This window comes from Nilaparvata lugens, chromosome 3, assembly GCF_014356525.2.
Source record: "Nilaparvata lugens isolate BPH chromosome 3, ASM1435652v1, whole genome shotgun sequence".
NCBI lineage: Eukaryota > Metazoa > Arthropoda > Insecta > Hemiptera > Delphacidae > Nilaparvata > Nilaparvata lugens.
This window is the reverse complement of record NC_052506.1, coordinates 75981635-76005007: the sequence shown is the minus strand read 5'-3', so window position 1 is coordinate 76005007 and position 23373 is coordinate 75981635. Positions and strand designations below refer to the sequence as shown.

Sequence of the window (23373 nt, the reverse complement as noted above, 5' to 3'; positions counted from 1 at the left end):
ACTCATTTTCCGTGATGGATGCTTGAAGTGAAATATTGGGAGAAGAATGGTTGAAGAAGAAATTGTCAACTTGAAGTTGTCAAAATGAGTTCGCTGTCTCATCAGTTACTGGACTCATTCAAAACTGGATCTAGATTCAAAGCTTTATGGAGCAAACTTGACAGTCTCAGTATTCCTTCCTATTCACGTTTCCAAAAGAAGCTTCATCTCTGTTCAGTTGTATTTCTGTAAAATCTTGTGTTCGCAACTGGGAAGCTTTATCTTCTGGAGTATATACTGATAGATGATTTGAAAAACAGATGGCATACGGTGGATTCTTCATAACTTTTTAATGATTCTGGATGGGAAAGCTATTAGAGTAGTGGATAAGATAGAATAAGTTTTCTGTACTTAGAAGCTCCTAAGTATTGAAAGTGCTCTAGTATTAATGACTCGATGAATTAATCCAAATAGTCCCATCTCTGGAAGCGATAGACTTTAATGGACGTTCAGGACTTATAATTTGTTGGGTATTTCTGAAAGTAGTAATTGTCCGAAGAATAATCAATCGAGTGTACATTACACAGTTGACCAATCATCATATTGTACTTGCCAGAGAAATAACTTCTATTTAGTCTATTCTCAGTCAGAATTATATTATTCCTATTAAATTTTCAACTTTCCACAGAATAGAATTGGTGTATTGAAGAGGATGGCATGATTCTCAGAGCAGAATGCTTGAAGAGAAATGCTGAGTTGCTACTTTGCTCCACTTGATGACCTTTTGTAGGTGGCTTTGCAGGAGTGCAGAGCTCTTGTTTGTACTTGTCGCATAGCGGTGCCATCATCATTAAATTTCTAGAAAGGTTAATTGAGATTGTAAAGAGTAGAGCACAAGGGTGCTGAAAATAAAGAGGGGATGGAACTTGCGGTGTAATGAGTCACCCAACCGGAAAATCCATTCCTAATTTTCTCTCATCGCTGCATCCACTCAAATGGGAGCTTCAAAAAGGAGAAAAACAGTTAGTTTAGTCATTATATTACGAGGAATTAAGATACCATTGTTTCTGTTTTGTACTCTGCATCTATGTTTTCCTATGCATGAATTTAAAATCACCTGATCAAAAATTCTGTAAACCATTACAAGAATATCATATGAAGCGTTCACGCTCTCCAAGGGCACTCATATCTTGGACAAGCCTATTCCAATAGGCACATGATGAAAACCCAGAGAAATAATAATTTGACTTTCACGAAGATTTTCATTCCCTTAGAAAGTGGATTCTATGAGCTATCTGAATACGGAAAATGCAAACTAGAGGGCTAGTTTGGAGAATCTCAGCTCGTAATACCTGTGAAGCTTTGAATGAAGTTGTGGAGAAGAAATAACAAAGATTACACAAAGTTTAGTTTTTTTAGAGGAGATTTGATTGAATTGATTCGCAAAAATGATGTGTTACATAATGGGTGTGTTAGCAATACAAAATGCACAATGCAGGTTAACCTTACAATAAACGAAACCGGTTTTGTTCGTATTAAGTACTCATTGTCCTCTATAGCTCTCATTACCAGAATGACGGCAGGTACAATTCCTATTCATTACAAAGTTTGAAGGGTAATCAAGAACGTTGCTTAATTTGGTCTTATTTATCTTTGCGTCCGGAGCTTCTGTGGAGAAGAAAGATTTGAATTGTTCAGCGTAGCCTATTTATAAGGAAAAGTTTGATGGAATGCAAAGCTAGGTCTCAGTTAGCCTCTTCTAGGTTAACTAATTTGCTTCGGATCAGTTGACTCGGCTTTTGAGTTACTATGGAAGTTTTGTTGTAAACATCAAGAGTTCGTGGATTAGTTGGATGAAAATTTCTGGAGAGAAATCGCGAGCCTGAGGAAAAATACTCTCGAAAATGAGTCGAACAGAAAATATAGCTCTTTTAGTTGCTGAAGAAGGAGGAAAGAAGAAAGATGGGAAGAGGATGGCTGCTGCAGAAACTTTACAAGTAGAGTTGATTCGAAAACAGAAAAGTTGGGATGAGCTGAGTCAATTGAGGAGAGAGAGCACCACAAGTATCAGTTTTTTGAGCCAAAGCTATTGATGTATCAAAACCGCTCCATACTGATCGCTTCCGTGATATTATCTAAATCAGTTTATCATGGTGAAAAAGATTGAAAAGATTTTTCAAGAAGGAAGACTTTCATGCTATGAACAAATTACTAGTTCAATTAACTCAATTCCTACTTGTATGCTGAGGATGAGAGATGGAAAATGTGTTTCTGAAACCAATGTTCTCAAATTAGCTGTAACTATAGTTGAAAAGTTCAAGTGAAGTTTTTTGAAAACGATAAATGTACTCTGGATCTCAAAACTTTATTTTCGCCACACTGCACAGAAAGCAGCTGTTTTCCAGTCTCTACGTAGATCTGAAAGACATTGTTTGTAGACGACTCTCGTCTGACGTCAGAACAGGTTTCTTTCCGGCCTAGGCCGGAAAGAGTACCCTTTCCAGCCGCTAACATGGAACTAAGAATGGTGATCAAAAAACACCTAATAGAGATTTTTTCATTTCATTTTTACATAAGGGGAAAAAGAGCATTCTAGGACAAAATACATTGTACTTTTATAATTCAAAGTTGTGTGTTATATATGTTCAGAATTAGTTGGAATAGAGAATCGAGTTCAACTTCTCTTTGTCCCTGATTCGCTGTGAATCAGCAAAGGAAACAGGTGGAAAACCAATTAGTAGCTGCTGGAAAGTGAAAACTTATCTCAAACATTTCCCTGGTGAGAATCAAGACACCTGGTAATTATTTGAGCCTTGCGTTCTGAAGTCGACCACAACCCTTCACTGATGCATTTGAATACTCCAAGCAGCAAAAGTGAGGCTGTTGTTGTACATTTGCATACTCAGACAATTGCACAGGGCTCACAGCTAGAGTGGAGCTGGAGTCGTTGTGATGAGTCAGGCAATGTTCCCTTTTCCCGGAAAAGCATCTTCCTCTCCTCTCTAATTTCTCTTTCTGTGAGGGTACACATCAACTTCTACTTTTCCCCTACCTGGCAAGATATCTTACAATACAATAAAATCGTGCCACATCCTTGAATTACAAATATGGAAGAGCTACCCCGCTATTCTAACTGTCTTGACTTCATATTAAACTTAGCTTGGAATATTGAATTCTCTCATCATTTGTCCACTTACGTCAAGTGAAGGCATCAGGGCTGATACCAGTGAAGCCTTACTTTAGTAGAGAAATAATTCAATTTTTGAATAATCAAACAAAAAAGTCAAAGACAAAGAAGTCATCAAAAAGTCTATACGTATTCAATATAGCCTAAGACAAAAAGCGTAGAATTTGGTTATGGTTCATCATAGAGTTTACAGTAAGAATTGAAGTCTTGCAGGTAGAATAATATCACTTGATTTTTGGGGTCTTTGTTTTTTAGTTCAAAAACCAATGTCTATCATAATGAGACTAGAAGACAAAAAACTCCTATTTCAAATCAATTGATTGGCTATTCTATTCACTAATTGTCGCTTTCCATTTCAAATCATGGTCTTATCAAGTAGAGCTGGAGACAAAGAATTGAAAATTGTACCTGAGATCGTTCAGCCAGTAGAACATAGCTCCAGCTACTATAAAGATTCAAGTATGTGAGAAAATTCTTTCTGAAGGACTTGTTATGTCTTCATTGTTATGTCTCTGTTGATGATAATCTTCTTGCCATGTTCAGGATCATGTGAAGTTCAAGCTGAGCAGAGAGCAGTCAGCAAGCTGATATTACAAGAGGAAAACAGCCTCAAGCACACTTTGGACGCGAGTTTTTGCATTCTCTTTATGACCCGTTTTGGATAGTTGCCAGAACTGGAGCTTACTGAACATTTTGAATAGCACAATGGGCGAACAAAATATGCAATACCCAGAGCTCCGTGCTGATGGCTATTGTGTTTTTCAAAATCAAACCGAGATTGATCTATTCTGCAACACTGATGATAAATTTCTTGCTTATCTGAAATTTTAGACTTGTGACTATCGTGCAAATATCTAAGATAGTTGCAGGGATTATCATACGTCAAACAACATCTTTGAAATGTATTAAAATACCACCACATCCACATCAATTTGAAGCCTAGTTTCAAAACTACAAAAGAAAAGCTAGATATCAGTCAAACACTGAAATCTGAGCACAATGATAGAGATTGATGTGTATTTTTCAATGAAAAGAGAATGGGAATAGAACAGTCTCTTCCTCCAGAGCCAGTTGCCAGCTTGGAGTGGAGTCAGTTGCCAATTTGTCGGTAATGTTCCTTACACAGATTGCAGCAGTATAGCCATTGATGTCTTCATCGTATAATAGTCATCGTATAATAATCTGAGTAGCATTATACAAGTTGCAATAACAATAGTGTAAAGCCCACCATATTTATATTTCCAACTTATATTTGAGTGTTGATAACATCCTCTTCCTTTTGTACAGAACGATGAATTTTTAAATAATTTACTGAAATTGCAACCAATTTTCTTTTGCTCCTAATTAAAATATCGGTATTCGAAATAATACAGTTGGATAATATATATATATATATATATATATATATATATATATATATATATATATATACATTACAAGAGAACATTATATATTATATAGAACAGTATTCTTGATCCATATAAGTATTACCCATATATAGTATATAGTATTACATATAATATATATATATATATATATATATATATATAATATATATATATATATATCTATATATATATATATATATTATATGTAATATAATATATATGGATCAAGAATACTGTTCTCTAGCATTCGATAATAGCACATAGCCTGCCGTTTTTAGTTGAATATCAGCTTGATATTTGAATTCAATTGGTTAGTTACGAATTCAATAATAATTCATTCTTCACCTGGATCATCATGAATCTTAGGTCTGGATGATCTTAGAATGCAATCCTAGGAGGATGATCAAGGATACAATCATTCCATTACTTTAAATTTTCTCAAATCAGTTTTCTTTGTTTTTCAGGGCAATGCACGCTGCGATAGAAAGGAACTCATGGCGTCTACCGCCCGAAGATATTGTGCAGGTCGCCGATCCTCGATCCAAAAAAGCCCAGGTCAGTCAAATCATCAGTGGATTTTCAAATTAGCATAGCATCACATATTGTTCACGTTTCTTATAGAGGTATGAAAACCACTACATAGTTCATCTTAATTATTGATACAAGAGGCAATGTAAATTTTTTGAGAATGTGTACATCTTTAATCCTTGTACGGTAGCTTAAATTTTAGGTTATTTGAAAACCTTGTTCGATCAACCATAAGGAAATTTCTCGAAAACTCTACAATACTTAAAATATCTTAGAGACTGAAAGGAGAGACTAATCATGTAATCATAGTTCGATTAACTCCAAAACTCTGGTTAACAGTGATGAAGCATTCGAGAAGTGGGTCAGATCTGTAAAAGAGACTTCATTCGAAATGTTGAGGAGCGAAGGAAACTCATTTTAGGCGCAGACATTCGAACAAAAGATATCAGTGGGGTAAGAGAGACCCTATTCGGGGAATTTTTCGATGAAAGCCGAGTAACTTGTAAGGGGGCTGCAAAGGCTTCCTACTACCGAGGAGGGGCCTATTGAAACTCCAGCAGCTCGCTCCCGGAGAAGAACAATGTCCTCTGCTGTGTAACTTGTTCATCTTGAACATAATAAATTGCGTAGTACTTCCTCTCAGAAAGTCGTCTGCAAGTGTCGTGCCCTACAACTTTCAACATGTGTTAATTAAAACCGATTCTCTAGTGGAAGTTACAGAATTTGATTGTCAGTAGCTTTCATAAACTATTCAGCTCTGATTATCATGCGCATGCTACTCACGATACAAAGAACATGCTCACCACAAGCGAGCCTACATCCATCCATACACTATACAGTTTTGAGTTTGTGTAAAAAGCTTAAACTTTATGCAAAATTGACAAAAAGTTACTAATTGTCTCAGATCGCATAGTTGGAGTTAGTTTGTTTTACAGCTTGTTCTAGCCTCAGTCTTTAGTTTTCAGTTTCAACTACATCCTAATTTCAAATTTATTATCCAATCCGTAGTTGGATTCCAACTTTTGGCCGATACAGCTCATTTTCACTTCAACATTATAATCATCATAGTGCATCATTACAAACTTGTTTCGACATATCAAACGCCAATGAACAATTCTTGCAAAAGAGGAGCATTTCTAAGAATATTAGAACATTATATAAGAATGAAATAAATTTGTAATATTCTATTCAATTCATTAATGACATAAAAAGATAATCATACAATATTTTCAATGTTTATCGATTTCATTATATTGAATTCTTGTGATTTTGTTAATTTAGAATCGTTTCTGGTCTCAAGTCTTTTTTAGTCTCAAACTAATATATCTAAATAATCTCAAGATGATTGACTGTTGATTCAAACTGTTGAAACAATACTAATAAAATGTTTATTTAAAAATCGTATTAGAACGAAGTGAAACTGTTAAATGGAGAGTATAAAATAATATCCTTATAGATTGTTCATTTAAATATCGGATTAGAAAGTGATACTGTACACTAAAGAGTATAAAATAATACTTCTCTTTTTTCACACGCATAATATTGACCAAAACGTTGACATGGATGAAGATCCTAGCAGTTTCAGCATGTACAGTTTAGAGTATCGTCAACAATCGCTACAAAATTACGATGACAAAATAATGGTGTAATAAGGATGAAACACAATACTTTTTCTAACAGAACATTGAACATATTGAGATAATTTTCACATTAGCTTTGAATAAACTCATCAATTAATACTTTGTCTATTGTTTAGAATGTGGCTATCTATCAACATTTCGTCCCTTTTATTAGTCATATTTTCTTTTTCTGGTACCAAAAATTGACCTGAGTCGTTGATCGAATCTAACCAATAGTGAATATCAATATAAATGTACTATGAATATAATATGCGTATTCAATTTCAAGATAGTTTTAAAGATGAAACTCCTAATTTTGAATAGAGAACATTATTTTTCTTCTGTATAGAGCAATAAATAATATGATGAAACCGAGAGTAAAGTTCGGGAGACTTATGTGAGGAAGAGTATGGGGTGAATCAAGGGCAATTAAAGCGGGAAAATTATTACGTCATTTTTTATCGTTAAAGGGTGGAAGTAGGATGAAAGAAGAAGCGCAGCACGCTATAATATGAGTGGAAAGTGGAAATTCTCATCAGCGACCATGCGACGGAACCAGTGGGCACGCCAGTCGTATCAGACAATCCGCATGCGGTAGTTCAGTTCGTCCGACAACGCTGTCAAACAAGCTCACTTTACGCGTCAATTTTGTTCGTTCAACCGTTGCCATTAACATTGAAAGGTTTAAAAATGTCAGTAGCAGCTATGGTAAGTGAAATTCGAACATTCGACAATCGATAAAATAATATGTGTTAGAATAAGATGTTCAAAAGGATCAATCCAGTAATCAGAAATGTGTAATTGAATGAAAGCATAAAAATTGAAAAAAACACAGATTTATAAAAAAAGAAATGTGTAAGACAACAGTGTTGATGTCCGGATTTGAAAAATTGATTCTTGTAAATTCTAGGTGTTCAATATCATCCAAAGCATATTAAATATTGAAATACACTTGCTTTAAGTAATTCACTAAATCAATGGAAAGATATGTGGATGATGCTATCCACCCTATGAAAAAATTATAAACAAGTAACTCATCAAATATTAAATATGGAACAATATTAATCATTTCAAAATTATGATAGAAAATAATCAGGTATTCGTTATCTTTTTATTTATCAAACAGAACAAATTCTGAGTACCAATTATTGTGTTAAGTATCGAAACAATATCCTTTGAAAAGCGAACTATGAGAGGATTGATTTTCAAATAATAATTGAACAAATATTAATTCAACAAAATAATTGATTTTCCTGTTTGTGATGATGTTATGTTATATTGCTCCTTCATGGAGGATTGAACACATAAATCATTTCCAATCCTCTATCAACTTGATATTGTTGAAATTTGTAGAACACTATTCTATTTCAGTTGACTTGAACAAAAACAAAATTAAAGTAACTTTTTGTGTTGTGAAGAAGGTGGTGTTGTGATAGTTATTATATTGGATTAAATTTTTTGGAATTATCACAGAAACTCATTTTATTAAAGAGTTAATATAATGTTCAATAGTATATGATATAATATTTGATAAAGAATAATTGAATAGCTAGTTTCGGTTTTTGATTCATTTTCAATTCTTCTTTAGCTCTATATTCTCCTTTTTGAAAGTCTACTTACATGGAGAAACTATGCTGTTACTTGCGGTAACAACCGCAACTTATCACTCAGTTTTCTCTATTATTAAATTTGATTAAAGCAACTTCAAGTTGTTTCGTTCTAGGGGTGAAGTAAACCACATTACATATAACAAACAATTTGTATGATAACTGGAATATTCAAGCTTCGAATCTGGTACAAATTATCCTAATCAAAGTTTTTAGGCATTCACTTTACAACTATGAATCCTTTTCAAAAATGAAGCTGAAACGTAACTTTAAAGGAGAAGAGTCTACAAGGATAAATCGTAACTTTTCAAATTTTAAGACTTGCTAGACTGCGGAGGTAATAATTGATTAAACTTGTGCAGGCTGGAAATTTGTCCAGGTAGCTTAGTGGAGCTTGTCACGAAACACTTGAACATACTAGGCTACTGAAGCCTCTTTCGGAAGCAAGCCACAACAATTATCAGCTAATAATATTCAAATTATTATTTAGTCTATTTTAATTACTAAAACAGTAGTCCTATTGTTTGACGATTTGAAGGAGATTAATTTGATATTGAAGTCGGATGATTTTTATTGTTAGATAATTTACGGGATAATAATGTAATTGGTTGAATTTTTAATGAAAATCTTGAATTTTTTCTAGCCTTCGGCGATGGAGGAGGTATGTTGCATACATGATGACCTCGACTGGGCATGCCCCTCCCTATGATTTTTAAATAATTTATTCCTTGTCAATCCTCGTCATGTTAGTCGAGCATGTAACTTCCTGTAGAAAACTTAACAAGAATGGGACCAATATCGACAAGAATCTTATAAACTTTTTCTTTGACTTTCAACGATCCTTTCATATAATATTATGTATGTGTGTATTCAATTGAAAAAAATTCTTCCTCATGCAACTTATGGAAAACTCTTGCATTCTAATCAACATTATTTTCAGATTTTCTCCGGTTTTGTACATAATATCTTTTATACAAATTGCTACTGATTTTTTCATGATCATTTATAATGCATCTTGAGACAAATTTGTATTGGACCAAATAGTTGCTATTCAAACTATTTTACCTGTTATAGTGGACTAATAAGATGCATTTCGGAACAAGCTGCCATTTTTCCATGAACCGATTTCGCATGTACCTTCCATACTAGAACAACATAGAATTAGATCAAGATCATTCAATTCAATATCATCTATACGATTACTTTAAAGAGCTTGATTGTGAACTCTTGAACATTCCCAATTTTTACTATTTTCAAGTTGTGTATTCTTTCTTATTGGCTAATGAATAATATGCATTTTGAGACACATGTGCATTCAACTCTCCAGGCCTTGTTGAATTTCAAATCCCTTTCAGCATGTGGCATGAGATGTAGAATTTTTCAAATTGATGACTCCTCCATGATTGCAAGGAGCTTTATTCTTTTTTCTGTTTTCGAATTTATTCAATTTCTTAGCAGGAATGACCGAATGATAATATACTATAATATGTATAATACTCTACAATGAACGTGGATCAATTTGTGTAGACGATACTAGTGCACAGTCTAGAAAGGTTTACTCATTCCAAGAGGATTGTAATCAATCCATTGATGTATCGATATGTGAAGCATTTATAATTATAATTCACAGTGTTACAATGGGAGTTATAATCATAAATCCTACAATGTTAAATGCTGCAGTGTTACAATGGGAAAGTTTTACTGGAACTCATGAGAAAAATGATAGATTTGCTTAACTATAATGATAAGTTTCACAAATAAGAATTTGTTCCGTTAAGTTGTCCTATATATATTATCCGTATCAGACAAGGAGACAAGGTGTATGAGGTATGCCTGATTTTTGATTTATCAGAGCTGGTGCTGATTCAAAGGTGAAAAGATTGATCTGAATCAAATGTCAAATGTTTCAAGCTAATCCTCTTTCACAGACAGATAGATGTGAATCCAAATTATTTTAGTGGGCTACGTTCTTGAAGAGGCACTGCCGTTCATGAGGGTTGCAGAATTATCAACGGAAACAGCAATAAATCACTAGCTAGTCACCTGTAAACTCACCTGGTAGGGCGAAGCGACAAACGTTGCGTTGTAGAAACTGGTGGCAACAATCCCCAGCTGGGCTAATCAATGCTTCAAGTTTTCAAATTAGAGAGCCTAAACGACTTTCAGCCATTAGACCGAGAGAGAGCGTAGGTAAGGCTTGTCCCAGCAATTTGCTCGGAAATTAGGGGCTTCCTAGTTGCATTAACTAAGCTTACAACATTCAATGGAAAACCCGGCTTTGAAAGCATAATTATCAAGATCAATGTTCATTTGGGGAGACTTTTGCACGAAGTTGTACAGTTAGTTCTTCTAATTGAATAATTTTTAGTCAGCATATTGCCAGTCTTCATCCCCTATAATCCATGTTGATTACCTTTGTGCTATCAATCATCTTCATGAACTAATAAATTAGGGTATCAGTGGAAATATGAAAAAAATGTCTTGTGTCATCAAAGTCTATCACCCAATTAAGGATTACAGCCACAGCAGTGCTATAAAAAAGGAAATAAAATGAACGCTTCCAAACAAGTAAGATGAATAAATTCTTACGTACGCCATTGGATAGAACATAATAAATTAACTCTTAGAATGGAAATAATTACGCCTTGCAATATTGAAAACGTAGGCTACTCGCGACTTCAACGATTGAGAATACTCGAAAATGAAAAATTACTTAAATCTATCATAAATCTTTTACAATGTTTCTGGATACCATACAATTCACTTGTTTTCTTAGGAATAACGTGACTTCAGGACATGAATCCTCACACTGTCCAGTTCAGTTTTACCATCGTAACATTGAGAATCACGTGTAAAAACTGAAGTTGAAAATATCAGCCTACTATAAGAATATTGTAAAAACTACGAAACTACTATAATAATCGTAAACTAAAGACCATACACAATAACCGTGAAACTACTATTTTAGTCGCCTATAAATTATGGTGGCCTAAGACTTCGAATTAAATTTATGGTAGAATCTAGTATATAACGATTATTGTAGATAAAATTTGAAGTTGAGCAGAATTGTGGGTCATGTGAAATCACTAATGCTAGAAAGTAATGCTTTTCTCTGAGAAATAGCCGCCGCACACGAAGCCCCAGCTTATCACTAGACATGGTATCTGTGAGTGAAGTTCACCTGAAGCACATTCCATCATGGAGTAGGAGGAGCTCTACTCAAATTAGGCCTATGCTCCCAAAACAATAAATTCTATTCGTGAGCTTATCTTATTTCAAAATGAACCAATAAATAATTTGATACATCTGAAAGTGTTTGTGGTTGGATACTGAACCAATTTCTCTACAAGATAACAAATATTGTAAAATGCATGTAATAACGTGAAGCTGGATCCTGGCACTCTTGAACACAAACACAGCCCAAATATGAATCGAACACAAAAATATGGTCAGGGTGGTAATCCAACGCTCACGCGCCTCTTCGAGCTTGTCTATTTTGAATTTTCATAATAGAATACTCTACATTCCAATGTATTGGATTGGATAACTTTACTGCTGCAACTCAAGTAATACTGCAAAAAATATTCAAAGAAATACTGCATATCAGGAATGAGATTGCTCTTTGGAATGTAGGCTGATGAAATTCAGTGACCTGATTCTTATTTCGAAGATATTATGATGTTATGGAGAATCAGAGTTTACCTTATATAATATAGCCTAGGTAGAACAAAACTGGAACATTATAAGAGACATTCTACACTACTTATCTACGGGTACCAGTAACATCACTCCACTACCATTCACTGAATAAGAGATGTTGGAAACTCAAAAATTTGCTATTTGAGAACGACCTATCCTATTTACAATAATTATCTATCAACTCACTTATCTCAATCATCTTATATTGGATAGCATATTTTCTTCTTCACTATAGCGTTGATAGAAGTAGTTAACTTCTTAAACAATAATGTTGTGGAATTTAAAGAGATTTATGTGACTTGAATAAGTACTATAGGTATTATCGAAGCTACCGCTAGCCACCAAGATTTCACCTTCTTTACTTTCTCCAACTCATTCTACATACATCTCTCTCTCATCCTTCTCATCTCATCTAAAGGCCATAACTTTACCATTTCATGTGAAAACATTACAGTAATACCTCAACTTTCACATATTTCATCATATATCTTTGCTTAATATAATTGTGATACTCTTCAGGTTAATATGATTCACCATGTTATTTTACTCTTACTGGTGATTATTTTCAACGCTAGAACGTGAGTTGAATTTTGTTTTGGAGAACATATGAATAAAGAAATCTCTCTCTCTCTCACTGTGTCTTTCCCTTATTCTCTCTGAAATCAATCAATAAATCAATCAATCAATAATTATATTCTACCTTAAATTGCATTTCATCTTTCACATTGTTTTTATTCTAGAATGAATTTGAAGGAATGTTTGTTTGTGCTTCACTTCAATTGTAGACTACGTGGTTTCTTGTATACCCGAGCTTTGAGGTAGCCTCATAAGAAATAGTCACAGGTGACAGGTCTGGTGAACGAGAGTGTCACTCCACATCTTCACACAACAAATTGAGGCGTCCATGGAAGCTCTGTCTTGAAAATTACATTATTTCTCTCGATTTATGGCATGTCGAACCACATGAACATATTGTAATGGGCTTCCTGGGGGGTTACCTCTTGTAATGGCCTCCATGTTGTTTGAGGTTCACCTCCGCCCGGGAGCAGGAAGGTCAATACAAAGAAAGAGTGGAATGAGTCCGGAGTAATCGGTCTGGGAGGTAGTTATTCTCTCCTTTCAACTCGATTACACCGTCTTCATAGAACTCAAAAAATATATAAAGATAATATCCAATCACAAATGATGGAATGTGGTGTAACGTGGCGTTTGCGAATATATTAATAAGCTCAACACTTCCGGCTGACTCCCACAGTCAAGAATATAGTTCAGGGAGACCTTTGCTCATCTTATAACTATACCTTGTGAGTTTGCCAAACACGGGATAAAATGAATTGCTATAAGTTGATAATAAACTGCAAATATAATGCGCACAAAAAATCCACACTTTATACAAAAAATCACAGTCTAATGTGTACAACACATTCAACACTATGATGATAATTTGAAGAGTTACTATATTTAAAGTTTTTAGCAGGATATTTGATTGAACAAAGTCCAGATATTAAATTGGAGATATTTGATAATATTTGAAAAAATAAATTAATTACTAGCCTTGAGCGACTGAGACTCAGGGGGCTGGCGTGGAAAGCAAGAAATGAGATTACAATTAATACAAATTTCATGTATTGTCGGAGACTCTCAGTTTCAAATAATTCGTCGTTAGCGCTTTGTTATATTTTATCGATGCACTGCACTGTGCATTGGGCCCAATACAAAATGATGAAATGAAATTACTCACTCGATGTCTTCGGATGAAAATTGACTGGACCTCGGATATGGATCGCTCACGTTGTGGCACAGGCAGAGTGTCGGCGGCTAAGTTTGGTGACGTTTTAATTTTTTATATTTCACGTCACTCCGTATTTAATCAAAAAATATGTAAGAGACGGTATTTGGTGCTGATTTACAATTATTTGAGACATTTACTTTAACATTTAAAACAGTTAAACGGGGAACATTCAACCATGGTTGTCTACCGCTAGATGATCATCTCGGAAGTGGTTATTTTTCAAGATACTTAAGTTCATTTACCCTTGAATAATTAAATCTGGGTTTCTGATAGGTTGAATTAATTCAAAATGGCTTTCGTCACAATGACGTTTGCAAATAAAGAAAGTAGTTCCCAGATGTAGTGATTCAAAAATCAGCAATTTACATAAATTTGAAACCGGGATATTTTTTAATACAAACAAAAGTCGAACCTCTTATCACTAGAACATACCATATGAAGCTAGCTTCTCCCTTATCAGACATCACATTCATGTGGTGATTACAAGAATCACTGACCTACGATAACATTGGCACAAGCCATGTGATACAGTGATGTGAAGTGCGAGGAAATAAAAAATAATTACAATAAATAAATTTTAAATCTACGAAAGAAAATAAAGCAATAGCAAGGGAGGCTAATTTTGATAATAACGGTACAAAGATAAGCGCTTGACAGGTGATTGTCTGCTTATAACAACAATTCAACTACTATATACCGGTGAGTAAACACTACTTTAATTTATTTATTTTATTTCATGTTGTCTTTCAATATTTTCTTATTCAACATCTTCAAGATATTTTATAAATTCAAATATGAAAAAATAAAAAACATTCTTCTCGTCTTATTGACAGGTAAATCATTTATGAGGCTGTGCTCCTTTGACATTTTTTTAAAAACATGTTGACTGAATGAGGTTAGTTTTCCAATAATATTCCTATCCACAACAACAATTTTATATGGAAAAGATTGCACAATAAATTCATTATTATATAAATGACATACAAGAAAAGTTACATAGTGAAACATTATAAACATATTAAGGTGAGATAATAGCAGTAGTTATATTAGCTAGGTCTTGTATTGGTTTACAACAGCTTCTCATGATAGAAATATTTCTATTTTCTGTAATTTGATTTCCTAAAATTTATTTATCAATTTTAGTTCTTTAAAAAGAAGGATATCGAGACAATATGTCCTCAGATTATTATATCAAATTATCAGTCCACAGATATTCATCTCCCAACAAGAATGTTAGAAATAATTAAATTTTCAATTTTTATAATAATATTATTGAGAAATGGTAATTCTCCAGTATTTTCTAGGTCACAATTTCCAACCAGAAGATTCGCGTTCACACAATCTTGTTGCCGTTTTATTTGTTTTTTACAGCTCCTTGCCCAGTTTAGGACCTCCTATTTCATTCTACTTGTAAATAAAACAAGAGTATGGTCTTCAAAGGATTGATCGTTAGGATAAGGCGTCAGTTTAGTCCAGAAGGATTTTATGTGAATATAGAACTTTATTCCCTATAAATCACTCGTGTCCTGCGAATGGAATGGACCATACATACAAATGATGTTCAACTCTGTATTTCTTCAGATAGCTATTTGTTTTATAAGTTCTGACAGTCTCACCAAGTCAAATAATCCATTATACTCAATTAATCAATCTTATTGAATCTGAATGAAGAATATCTATCTCTATTTGAACGGAATGATGATTGTAACTACAGAATGAAAATCTCTGATATGACGAGTTATAAGCTGAATTGTCGACCTGTTATTGTTAGAAGGCTATAACAAGACATGAGCTTATTCTTGATTAAGAACCAACTGTTCTTAGTCTCGGCTGAGTACTGTTTCTCAATAGACGAATACAAATGATGTTCAATTTTTGTTTTCAGAGCTCATTACGAGCAACGAACGGGAATTTTCAATATGAATCAATCTACGAACAAATCGACATACTCCTTGCAGGCAGTCAATGGATAATATTGAAAAATGAAAGTTCAAGTGCGAATAATGATTATTGTAGTAGGCTACACATTCACCAAGAACATAAAATTGGAGTATGAATTCGTTCAAAGATGCTAATGCGCTGATACCTGAATTCGCTAATTTATCGACTCACAAATGTGATGATGAACTAAGAAAATCTATTAAAATTAAGGCGAGTAAAGTGTACTATGATTATGTTCTTGTAAATTTGTATCCGCTGAAGGACGTAAAGGATGTTTGTATTGTGCACATGGACCATCCAGTATTCACTACGAAGGCTATTCATATAATCTCGCAGTAACTTAGTTACTGCACCGGTAACTTGTTTGGCCAACTTGCTTTGTGTCATTATCACTGCTTGTCACGGACCTGGAAACGTGGACTGGTCATGCAGTACGGTAATTCAGCGTAACTACAACCACTTTGCATCGAACTACAAAGCAATAGGAGTTCGTTTATTACATCATTACTCCAATCCCATCACCACTGGACTTGACTTTGTCCTCTAATTGTTTATTCTACAGTGAGTAACATCATGGAATGACCTTTCAGAAATAAGCATACCTGTGTAATGTGTATGCTTTCTTTATGGTAACAATGATGAGACATAATCGTTTCTTGGCATTTCAGTGTAGATCGATTACAGTGAAGACGGTGATAACATTTGCAGGACCTATCACTTGTAGTTCAGTATTGTCTTCAAGTATTTCGATGACCAAACTGAGAGGGTAATTTTTTCAACCTCTGATTGGCCATGAATAAAACACGAATGTATAAAAGAATGTATGAAAGAATAATTCTTTCACAAAAAGTTACTTACACTTATGATTATTCTTCAACATTATTACCGTGAAGGTTGAGGCATTTTTCATACCAGTGGACCAGCCTACCAAAACTCACTTCATAAAATGCTGCTGCCAAATAAGTTCAAGTGGGCGGCGACGTTGCTTTGGAGTTCCTTGTTAGTTTGCAAGCTCTGCCCTCAAAGTCATGTCTCGAGTTCGGGGAAAAGGTAGAAGCTAATGGTGGCAAGTCAGGTTTGTAAGGTGAATGATCGAAACTATTTGATTTTCTGGAGAAGCTGTTTGGGTGCATCAGCACTGTGAGGCAGAGTTGTCATTGATCACGATGATTCAGGAAGTTATTTCAATTGAGGTCTTCGATTTTCCGACACCATGTCATCACTCATAACTTTTCCTGCGTAAACTTGAATCACTGTTCGGAAGATTCATGTTGTACTATTTATTGCCTTTTGCTTGCAAAAACCGAGACGCAATTAGTACTTGGCGGCTCAATTGAGGCCAGCATGTCTCGCGGTCTATAGCTCGACAACAGTTGACGATCTGGCTGCACAGATCACAGCGCGTTTAGAGGAGATGACAAGCTATTCAGCTCTGTGAAAAAAACCCTGTCTCAGTATTATAATATATATGTGATCGGAAGTTGAAAAAATGACCCACGTAAATTGGTTTATTTATTGAGTAGTTTTTATTGACTTAGTTTAATATAACGTACTAATTAGGCGAAGAAGTTTAAGACTAGAATGATGAGACGCAATACTATACAGTACTCGTATTCTCAACTGCCGATTTTATAGGGAGACAAATTTACTAGTGAAACCGAAGAATGTAGTGAAGGCAACAAATTTCAGACTGGGAAACTTTGAATTCGTGAACACACAGAACATCAATAAGAGATAGCGTTGAGCGATAAAATTATGTGTGACCAAAGTAGGACGTCTTCTCGTTTTGTGGAAGATTCATCACTCTTCTTTCTTGTTTCAGCTCCTCAGTCTCACTGTTTTATGACGGTCGTTTAATGGAATTTACTTTGTTTTTATTCTCTGCTACTCATTTTCTCTTTTAGTGGCCGTTTGCAAGAGTTGGCAGCCATAAAACAACCCTGCATCAACCTTAAACTTCCAAAAGAAAATTGAATAACAACAACAAGTTACTTCTAGAATTAGTTAATGTTTGAATTTTCAAAGTTTGAATTATGTGGGTGCAAAGTACCGAGAATGAGATGTTTCACATTATTGATTCATGATGCAATCAACATTGAAGTAGGCATTCTATATAATCTCAAAAGCAGGAGTATCACATATTTTGGGAAAGTTTGAGTGTTGAAACACATGAAGCTTTTTAATTCTCATGGAACTGAGAAACTTAAATCATGGAAGTTTCTTCTGATGAAGAAAAATGTAGTATAAACCGTGTTATAACTGAATAATATCGTCTGTTGGTGATTCTATAATTGGGGATTAACCGAATGAAGAAACAATATATTATCGAACTGGAATCCAACATAATACGGCTAGAAGGAACTCATTTCCAGGATAAAACCTGAATAATCCCATTAAAAATATTTAACTCGACTACTCAAATATTAAGATTGTAATAATCAACAGACTATGAGCTGTTATTGCTGTTATTGTAATAGTGGAGGATGATGTTATATTATTAATTCACCCTAATAATAATTATTGTTAATGCATCAATGCATTTTTCAACCATATGAAAGCACTCTTACTTTCTAGCCTTCTAGATTGTATCTATAAAATCAGTAATCCCTATTATAGGTCATTTAATGGCATAATTGATATCGATATAATAGTATATTGATGTTACGGAGTTCCTTCTGAATCGTTGTCCCACTTTGAGAAGGTCAGATCACGTATCATGATGGGGTGACTGCGATGGGAGACTCGTATGCTTGAAAAGTATTGGTATGAGGGTGGGGAAAAAGAGGAAAGTATGGGATTCCTTAACGAGCCGCTCGAAGCCGATAAGGTGCTTTATCGTACGACAAACTTGAGGACTACCAGAGCTGACTATCGCTCGGCTGAACATCTTCTCCTACTCCGGTTGCTATTCAAAACCATCGGAGGGCTTTCCAATCTTCCGACAACAAGGCTACAGCACCAAAGCACCAATATAGTCGGAATGGAGCGGCACAGCTAAGTAGTCAGTCCATCAGGGAGACGCTTTTCGAGTGCTGATGAAAGTGGGAGTGCTTCTCAATATTCATAGTCTTATCGGTCACCCTCTTGTCTGCAATCAATACTTCACCTCAACTCAAAATTGCTGCCATACAAATTCAGATGACTATTTCTTAAGCTATGTTACCGAGAAGCTCACATGTTGGTATCATCTCAGTCGTACAGCCATTCTAAATCGTACAATGAATGCATTAAATAGGATATGATTAGTGATACATAATTTCTGCAAGGGATTGCAAAGAAAAAATACGTCAAAATGGAATTTTCAAGGTTTGAATAGAGCTGCATTTACCACAATCGGCATTCCATCAGCTTACATTCCTCTTCAAAATCTATCTTGATAAATTGTTGAAGGGCTTCCCACTATCTCTGAAATGCGATGCACATTATAATGTGACTAATCGTTGAATAAGTGCTTGAATCAGCGATGTCCATTGACATGGATTATCTAGATTAGTGCAGACTTTGTCACCCACATTGCATTTCTATTTGAAGGGAGCATAAGATGTATTCTGCAATACTCTTGCTCATCAATGGAAGGGGGTTGGTTTCAAGATGTTTATTTTTGAAAGCTATTATGAGATTTATCATTGGGGATAGAAATCCTCCATAACATTATTGAAAATTTTGTATCGCCACTGCCCAATTATTGAACTCATCAGAAGCTAATTCAGTAATGCAACCCCTACTTCCATTTACATGTCCTCACATAAAATAATTATTCATAGAAGAGTTTTTACAAAATTGTGGGGAGAACCCTCGATATCTCATGTAATACTAGAAGGAGTTCCATTTTATCTTTATTCATATTGTTTTTATAGAGTTTGTAATCTACTTTGACATATTTTCATACATAGACACTCATTAATAACTGCATGATCATTTAATGCAAACATTTAAGCAGTCCTCATTCAAATAGATCAGAAGCAATCCATTTTGAAGGATCAATTGATTATTTATTGATCAACTGTTAAATAATTAATCGGTTTATGCCTCTCAAAAATGTAACTGGACTAATTCATGTTGCAGAAAAGGCCTCAAATCAAGATTGTCTTCAAATCTTAAGTAAAAACATCTTATAGCAATACGGTACGTGTGAGCCCAAGGCAATAATCGTGCGACATAACGATCAATCAACGCAGTCTGTAAGTAACGACAGGCTCCCATCGTTAGAAGCTGCAGCTTTCGACGGCTTAACTTCAACGTTCAAATGTAATAATTTATTATACTGCCTCTCCACCTGCGTTTTCTTATTCTTCCCCACCACAGAAGATTGATTTTTTAATAACTCTATGATGGATGAAGACTTTTTCGCGCTTCATTTAAAGAATTTTCGGCTCACTAACTGTAGGAAGTTTCACCGTTGACTGAGATGAGTTCCAAAATTGGAAATTCAGCAATGATCAGTCAACGAACGTTTTCAGTTGAAAAACATAGAATATTTGAGGAATATTTTAATAACGGGCTATTATTTCATCCTAATCATAGACAAAGCATGTAGCCTATGAAATGACACAACATGTAGAATTGGATGTGAAATGCAATCGCTTTTATAAAAATCAGTTTAAATCAATCAATCACTCTCACTTTTCCCTATATTTTTCTCTCTCTTATCAAATGAGGATAATATATATTGAAGAAATAATCAACAATTTAATAAATGTTTAATTTCAAGCAACACACTCTCTTCTCTGTCGTCTGTGTCTCTTTTTCTATCATTATTAAAAAATCAAAAAATACACATTATTTGTAGGAGTTGGACACGTCAGCGTGATGAATCGTCATGAATATCCAGTGACTAGTTGCTCACATAGAGTACTGGTTGAAATTGTATCACAAACCATACGAGCAATTTTGAAATTGTATCACAATTCACAGACCATACGCGCAAATTGAGTGCTCTGCTGTATGATGATTGAAAATAATAATTATCGTCCCCGAGGATACTAGTGTCATGTAATTTTCACGGAGTAAAGCAATCATCGTCGCTCCCAGTGTGGAGAGATGCTTTGGAAATGCCCTGCCCTGCCACTAGCATTTCAACAGACCAATAAGTGCTCATTCACCCTAGCAATGATTTCACCCTCGTCTTCACTCATACAATTATCATAAATCTATTAATCACTGAGCCTTGCAAGTGATCAAGTCGGTGGACCTTTGATTAGAGGAACCAAATTGATTACAATAATGTTGTGGGCTAAGCATGTTCCCAATAATGAACGGTTCAAAAATAGATTTTTCCTACAGTTACCTTGAAAAGTGACGATTCCTGCACTGATTACAGAACACAAAGATTCACTTTTCCGCTCTAGTGCGAGAAAAAAATTTTCTGCACTCCAGATTTGCAACATAGCAACACAAAATAGTTGGTGGGTTATATGGAGGATTAGTGCACGAGAACAAAAATTAAGTTGGTAAAAATGACTGTGGTTAGATTTAGATAAGAATCATTTCAATGGCTACCTTACATTTATGATAAAATCCCAATCTAGAAATCCAAAACAAGAATAATGTTCATCTAAATCATAATTAAATAATCATCATTTACTAATTCTCATCATTTAATAATAAATAATAGTTCTTTTCTATTGATAATTATTATTTCAACTCCAAGAAATGAGAAAAGTAGCAAATATACATTATAAAATTTGAATTTTGAGGTTAAATGATTACCGTTCGATATTCATATACATAAAAATAATAAAAAAGCATAACAATACTACAATAAATAATCACTGTTGTCTATGTTATTTTTATAAATATTTTTCAGTTTACTTTGAGCATTTTTCTCGTTAATTTGAGCAAAAGTCTAAATTTCTGAATCGTGTTTCAGTAATTTTTAGCTGGATGAAACAAACTTAGGTACGATTCTTCCCGCTAGGTCGCGCGCTTGTCGGTTCAGCCATCTTGTTGTGTTCAGCCATCTTGCAGCTCGGTTCAGCCAACAAGCTGTTGGCGTGTATTTTGAATGTGAAGTTTTTGTTCCATCTGTATTTTTTCTGATTCTTGAATGAATAAAAATGAGAACTTTGACTGAAAATTTTCAACTTCAATTGGATTATTAATTTTTAAATTAATTAAGGTTGCTATTAATAACAGCATCACACAAACAATTTCAGCGATCAAAACGATTTCAGCCATCATTTTACCCATAATCATTCAATCAACCACTTCTCATATTCAATGGTAACTGTAGGAAAAATTAAATGTGAAATACGTGCGCAAAGTTCCTCTGCTGCACTCAAGAAGCCATTCCGCTCTCGCCTACGGCTCGGGCGTAAACGTTTCTTTCGGTGCAGCAAACTGTCACTTTGCGCACTAGTTGCACAAATAACTATTTGCCACACTGCACAGAAAGCAGCTGTTTTCCAGTCCCTACGTAGATCTGAAACACATTGTTTTCAGAACAGGTTTCTTTCCGGCCTAGGCAGGAGTACCCTTTCCAGCCGCTAACATGGAACTAAGAAAGGTGATCAAAAAACAGCTGATCAAAAAACTTTTCATTATTTGTGTTCATTATTCAATAATTAAAACATTTATAATAATATCATCTTATTGCCATTTGGAAGAATAAAAAAGTATAAACTCAACCTCCCACATAATTGAACATCATCTTTTAGGTTATTTAGACAAATCAGAATTAAAAATAAAAATACTTGGACAATTTCCTGATTTGCTAGAGCTATCACCTTCCACTTCTGCTTTCGGAAGTTTTTAGTAAACAACTATTCTCATATATATATATATATATATATATATATATATCTTCTTCTTTTGGTTCCTTCTCCTATCGGAGGTTGGAAATCATCACGGCAATTTTCACTTTATTGATTGCAGCCTTGAATAGTTCCCTTGAGTTGCAGCCATACCATTCTCTCAAATTACGCAGCCAGGATATCCTTCTTCTTCCCACACTCCTCTTTCCCATGATCCTTCCTTGCAATATAAGTCTCAACAGCTCATACTTTTCACCCCTCATTACATGACCCAAATATTGCAATTTTCTTCTCTTTATAGTCGCAACAATTTCACATTCCTTTGCCATCATTAACATTACATCCCTATTCGTCACTTTTCTTGTCCATGGTATTCTCCACATCCTTCTATAGCACCACATTTCAAATGCCTCGATGTTTTTGAGGTTTGACTTTTTTAAAGTCCATGCTTCCATGCCGTACAGCAATGTAGAAAACACATAACAACGCAGCATTCGTATTCTAAGTTCTAGTTTAATATCTCGGCTACACAGAAATCTTTTCATTTTTATGAACACCTGTCGTGCTATTTCCACTCGTCCTTTGATCTCCCTGGTCTGATCGTTCACTTCAGTAATCCATGCTCCAAGATACTTATATGCTGTGACTCTTTCAATAGGTGTATTGTCCACTACAATATTAATTGGCACTCTCTGCTTTTTCGAGACGATCATGCACTTGGTTTTCTTAAGATTCAGCTTCAACCCATAGTAATTGCTGTAGTTATTCACATTTTCCAGTAATTGCTGCAACTCATTCTCACTTCCCGCTATCAGAAGTGTGTCATCTGCATAGCGTAAATTATTAATAGTTACTCCATTTATGGAGAGACCAACATTTTG

General features: G+C 34.6%; 1 protein-coding gene across 6 annotated transcripts in view; it reads left to right on the top strand.

Moving 5' to 3' along the window:
* The window catches only part of LOC111044518 (inactive dipeptidyl peptidase 10), a 79495-nt gene that overhangs the window by 24604 nt on the left and 31518 nt on the right, over positions 1–23373 (top strand). For 3 of the 6 annotated variants that reach the window (XM_039424610.1, XM_039424608.1, XM_039424609.1), the window contains exons 2-3: positions 5019–5109; positions 8952–8969. In XM_039424610.1, coding sequence (XP_039280544.1) covers positions 5023–5109; positions 8952–8969 — 105 coding nt within the window. In that variant the 5' untranslated portion in view covers positions 5019–5022. The remainder of the gene's footprint in view (positions 1–5018; positions 5110–8951; positions 8970–23373) is intronic. The other 3 variants (XM_039424613.1, XM_039424611.1, XM_039424612.1) reach the window with 1 other exon arrangement.